General features: G+C 39.2%; 1 protein-coding gene across 1 annotated transcript in view; it reads right to left on the bottom strand.

The window, feature by feature from the left end:
- Window positions 1-1,675: 1,675 nt before the first annotated feature.
- The window catches only part of LOC148824197 (heparan sulfate glucosamine 3-O-sulfotransferase 3A1), a 33,822-nt gene continuing 29,497 nt past the window's right edge, over window positions 1,676-6,000 (bottom strand). Inside the window, exon 2 of the mRNA XM_088928175.1 lies at window positions 1,676-2,341. Within this exon, the coding sequence (XP_088784301.1) occupies window positions 1,720-2,341 (622 nt within the window). The 3' untranslated portion in view covers window positions 1,676-1,719. The remainder of the gene's footprint in view (window positions 2,342-6,000) is intronic.

Raw genomic sequence — 6,000 nt, 5'->3', positions numbered from 1 at the left:
TATAAAATACTGATTTTTACTATAAATATTGCTACTTCTATATAAATTTATTGCTACTATAAATATTCTACTTCGGTAGATGACTATCTGAAACCACCGTCAACGTTTAGTTTTCCTTTTAAACACCTACAGTCCATAGGCATCAGGCCAGCTCTGATTATTTTGAGTATGGTCTAATATCAGTCAGAAGAAACATACTTTTCCAACAGCTTGCATCAAGGCGCTGCGATCCCTACAATCATCCTGGATAACACTTCTTAGCCAGGGAGATCTCTGAGCCCCGTCAGCAATCAGCTACTTTAGAGGCATTTGAAAATGTAAATAAAAATAATCCACAGTAAACATGCTTAGAATACACAGACTCAAGCAGGATCAGGTACAAAGTGAGCATAACACAATAGGCCGCATGATAATCTGTTCCATTATTTTATTACAAGTGTGCTTAAAAAATAAAACAAACAACCTCTTAAATTAAGTACACCAAACACATAACAGTATAATAGATTGGAAATAGCACCAAACACAATGTGTTTCCCAAACTTGTACCCATAACCAGCTGGAGGCTCAGCTGGTGACAGGGGTCTTCAGGGGCTTGCTCCAAATCAAAGCATAAGGGCTCTTGGGATTTCTACATTGCCAGACCTGCAGCTAATGCACTCAGTTTAATTTGGAAGCATCTAGAAACACAAACACCGTTAAACATGTTGCATATCCTCAGCAGATCTTGACTTGCTGTTACCGAAAAAATACCTCTTCAATTCCTTGACAAAAGGTCCTGACGAAATCCTGTTTTACTAAGAACAGTTCTGTAATCTGAAGGTCTTTCTTTAACAACAGTTTGATCTGGTTCAAAGGTTTTGGGGTTTGGGAAACAGTTTAAAGAACACTCTTAATTAAAAAAAAAGGAAAGTCCACAAAACATAACTGTTTATCATAGTTTTTGGTTACAAAAAAGCACAAATAAAAGAAAACATCCACAAGCATTGAAAATCTGTTTGAATGTAAAATGGCAAAACAGTGAAGGCTTATTTAAAATAGTTATATACGTGACATGTAAATTGCTTTAAATAAATAATTTCAAAAAATACATTTCTTTTTATCATTTATTTTTTAAACACAAAGCTTATAAGCAGCTTGGTTGGATTTATAGTAATATCTCCACGCAGGAAGATACATCAAGAACCCAGCCTTCATAAGGGACAATAGACACATCAATAAAAGCATTGCACATTCACTCAGACCTGGTTACCCCCACAAAGAGAAAAAATATTATATTGATGACATTTCTGCATATGTCTGCATGGCTTTTTTCCCAGTCCTTGAAAATATCTCAATATTTCAAAGCTACGCTCTCTGGAAACTGAATACTACATTAAAATAAAATAGAATTTTTTCAAGACCCCAAAAAATGCTTTACAGTTATATTTATCAGATCCCCTAAGTGCACTGAAGCTTTAGTTAAAAAATTAATTGCAGTGTTAATATTTCAAGTCATTTTACAAAACTGGCTAACTCACTTTTCTTCCCAAAGCATATTGCTTTGATTGAATTTTGCTGAACAATGGCGTGGTGTCCCTGAAATTTGTGCCTAAATCCAAAATTCAGATAACTCGATCCCACCTAGACGGAGACTCATTTCAAATCAAAATCACGTCCTTTACTGAAACCGCTGTAGGCTAAGTTCCTCATTGTGTTTCACAAATTGAGTGCAATGTCTGTTTATTCCTCCCAGCCAAATATATGGCCAGTCATCTGATAGAACTTCATGTTGAAGGGCCTGTAAAAGTCCCGAAGTCTCTGCACCACCTCTGGGTCAATATTGGGGTGGGTCCTGCCTTTCGTTTTGCCCAGGCAGTGGGGTTTGCTGCTGCCTTCGGCCTTCTTCAGGCAGGGGAAGCCCTTGGTCTGGTTGAAGTAGAAGTGTTTGTCCGTGATGATCCTCTTGAGGCCCAGGAAGTCCTGGACTCGGCCCAGCTCTCCGGCCGGGTCGCTGATCAGCCGCTCCCCGCTCACGAAGAGGATCTGGCCCATGGGGAAGTACTGCAGCCAGTTCTCCAGGTGCTTGGCATAGATGCCAATCTGGATGGCACTCCAGGAGGTGTCGATCAGACCCGTAGTCCTGTTTTTAAAGGTCAGGCTCTCGAAGGTGGGAATGTCGGGCTTCTTGGATAAAGTCTGGGTGTAGTCGGAGATGGCCCTGGTGACGGGGTCCCGCACCACCACGATCAGCTTGGTGTCCCGGGACATTGCGTAGATCCGAGCCGGAGCCTCCCGGGTCACAAAGTAGCTGGGGGTCTTCTCCATGGTGATCTGACCCTCCAGGGTCTTAGGCATCAGGTCCCTGAGGAGAATAAGTGACAGCCACTGAACATACAAACACTGAGGTGTCTCCCAACAATCAAAATGACAGATCTGATACTCGTGTTGATTAAGAAAGAAACAAGTAATTGTTTTCCAGTGGCCTACAGTAAAGATACTGTATATATCAGAGACTACCCATGCAGATATTCTATTGCCTTTTAACCTGTAACGGTTGGCTGTGTTGACTGACTTGACTGTGTAGCTACAGTATGTCAAACAGCAAACCACTGCATCATATGATGTCCACGATCACATCGGCCACAACATTTTCATTAAGAACTTAATCACATTTATCCACAGGTTCATTACTTATCTATATGTCCAATACAGTCACTGTGCAGAAGTGAGGATTCATGGAGTATTCATCCATCAGTTGTAACTATTCAGTTGTGTTACATAACGTTTGCACTTTTTAACTTTTTAAAATTAACAGAATGACAACTTTTAAAGTTTCTCAAAAAAAGCTACTTCTTTGTATAAAAGGAGATTCATTTTCAATTAGCTGAAAAGGTTTTGAGAAATTTAAGAAGCCTTGTAAAACTGATTAAATAAATGATAACTCTCAGACCCATGCATTTTACTTGTCATTTATCTGATATATATATATATATTTAAGTTAGAAAATGCTCCTGAAACATTTTCAAACTTTATGATTATTAACAAACGCCACCAAGAAACCTTGAAAAAATGTCAAATTTTGGTTTTCAACGCACAAGATTTTTCCCATCAAAATCGGACTTCATTTCAGGCGGTACCAAATTACAGATAACTTGTATAGGCCAGTACTGTATGCTGTAGGCCATTTCTGAACTGGCCTATACTAGACAAACTTCAAAAGAGAACACAGCCCGGTAATGTATATAAAGTAATCTACAAGTGCAAGATTTATGACAGCTTTGTATCCCCCTGCACAAGTACTGTTGTGCAAAACCTGAAACAAATGTCCCCAGTACAGTAGATCTCAGCTATTAAAAGCTCTCTCAATGAAAATGCCACCATTTCACGGCTCATTATTTCTTCGGTTCTGAAAAACAGGCCCTCAAGGCTATTGGGGCTATCTGATTATCAAAACAATAGCGTCAATTCAGTACAGTTTGAAAACTGCTTCAAGCTACAGTGCTGATGTCAAAAGATCTTTTTCAGTGTTGTCGTTGTAATTATACATCAAGGACAACAAGATGACAATGGAGGAGAGCGAGATGTTAAGCAAATTGTGTTTTTACTCTTCATTAATGAACTACTTTAAAAAGCAAGACTGCAGCAGTGTATCGTGTCATTATGTGTAAATGCAGTATTTTCCTGCAGACTGTCAATTTAACAGTAATAATACAATCCGTAAAAAACAAATGTTCATCACAAATCCCTGTGGGTCAGATGCCTACGTTACCTTAGATGCTCATGTTGGAAGTTAGAAAATAAAGGACCTGCTTTTCAAAGCAAAGGGGGCGAAAAATAACAGCCTCACACATGCTTTCAATAAACTATTTCTTTTTTAAGGGGAGAGAATTTACACAAGAGCATGTTCAGAGTTTCTTCTTCTTGTAATATGCTGCAGAGTACAGGTCATAAGAAAAGAATACACACACACACACACACTACTGTATGCACGCTTGCCCACGAACACATACAAACATGTTTGCTCTTCTTTGTGGGGGCTTCCCCATTGAATCCCCTTCTGTTCTTACTTGGTGACTCAGCCTTTAAATCAAGGCTTAAGACCTATGTGTTCAGTCTTTTGTTACTCTTAAATTATAATCCATTACTGCTGCTGCTACTCAGAACATGTTATTTGATACTTTCTTTTCCACCCTCAGTATTATTTTCAGCCTGGCCAAACTACAGTTTCCAGGTCCTTATCTTTCCACCGCATAGTCCCCAAGACATCTGGGTCAACCAATGGCAAGGAGAACCTGTGTCCAGGGGACCTGTGACACTAGACCCAGGATGACAGACCCTTGAACAGAGCGATCCAGGACTGACAGACCCGAGAACATCAGGATTGAATCGATTTCAGACCAGACGAGTTACCCACTGATTTGCAGTACTCCAGATGAAATGCCTAAGGACTACGAATCCACAATCCAGAACCTGATTTTGAACACATCACGAGACTCATTCCCAGGAAGGAAGGCAATCCCTGGGTCTTGCACAACCAGAGGATTATTTTCTCCCTTGAGGAGATTTATTTTTTCCCTCTCTTTGTGCCCAGTGGTCTACTATACCCATACAGAAAACAGGTCTGGTATGACAAATAAAGACTCATTTGAAGATTGACCATCCTGTACTGCACAAAAATGAAAACTGACAGAAGGTAAAAACAGACCCAAAACAAATTATTTTGACACTTTAAGATTTAAAAGAAGATGCCGCCTGCTATATAAAAAAGTAATTTACCTTGTGGAGGCATCCCCAAATTGTAATGTTGAGAGTTACTGTTTTTGTGGGGATATTTTGTCAGATTTTGTCCCCCTGAACATTCACATTCTCACACAAAACAAAACGACTCTGTACTTTAAAACAGGACTGCATTTTAGTTTGCAGCTCGCAGGAGGTGAGAAGAAGGCTAATTTATTCTTTTGTGATCCATTCCTTCAGGACACTGACCTGCATCAAGTGGATAAAAGCAGCTTATTAATGATTTACAGTCATCTTCTGCCATTTAGTCCCTCCACAGACAAGAGCTTTAAAATTCAAAGACTACAGAACACGCCCTTCAATTATTCATACCTCTGCTGGAACTGCTTAAAGCAGAGAAGTTCTTTCACAAAGTGGCATCCCCTGACAGTACTGTATGTAGGGGTCTAGTACAATGGTCTAAAAGCCTCTGATAAACTCCATTGAAATGTCAGCTAGTTTGACTAATATCTTTTACTTTTGTAAAAGTTTTACAAATGTATTTATATGCAAATAACTAAATTTTTTAGCCTGTATACTATAGCTTTTAAAGCATGCCATTTTATGTGTGCACCTGCCCATACATTTGTAACAGCTGTCTCTCTTGACAATCTCAATGATACAGAAGGGTCTGGATGAAAATGATACACAGAACACTGAAGGACTGCTTTGAAATTTGCCCTTATTAATTCATTTCTGTAGCTGGACATGCTCCTTGTGAACTTCATCAGTGAGCTAGTAAATTCAGTCATGTACTGTACATTAAATGATTACTTTATCTTGCCAAATCTCTTGAAAGGAATAATGCAACTCCATATACAGAATTTAATGTAATATGGGTAAAGTTTATAACATACTTACAAGGGGCCATGCTTTATTCACAAAAAGCTTACTTTTGTTCCTTTTTGCATTGTTTTGGTTTTAGTTTTTACTATTTTAAAACCTGATTTACCAAGGCTGTTTTCTTGACATCGTTACAGAGCATTATGACATTGGGAAACTGTAAGGAAGCCAAACATTTGCCTTTCAGTAAGGTATAGCGCTCAGAATTGTGGAGTTTTTCCCTAAGGACGTCAAAGATCACCCTCTCAAAACAAGGAAACACAAGGGTCACCAAAGTGCAGACAAAGGGTTACTGAGAGGAAACTGAAGCCTGTGTTGTGGTATGAAGGCTGAAAGACTGACCCCTGCAGAACTATAACACACTCACTGACAGAGTGTCAAACTGCAGAGACCAGCTTAATG

This window comes from Atractosteus spatula, chromosome 11 (assembly GCF_055471065.1).
Source record: "Atractosteus spatula isolate fAtrSpa1 chromosome 11, fAtrSpa1.hap1, whole genome shotgun sequence".
NCBI classification, from domain to species: domain Eukaryota; kingdom Metazoa; phylum Chordata; class Actinopteri; order Semionotiformes; family Lepisosteidae; genus Atractosteus; species Atractosteus spatula.
Note: the sequence above shows the minus strand (reverse complement) of the source record. Positions and strands in the feature narration are given on the sequence as shown.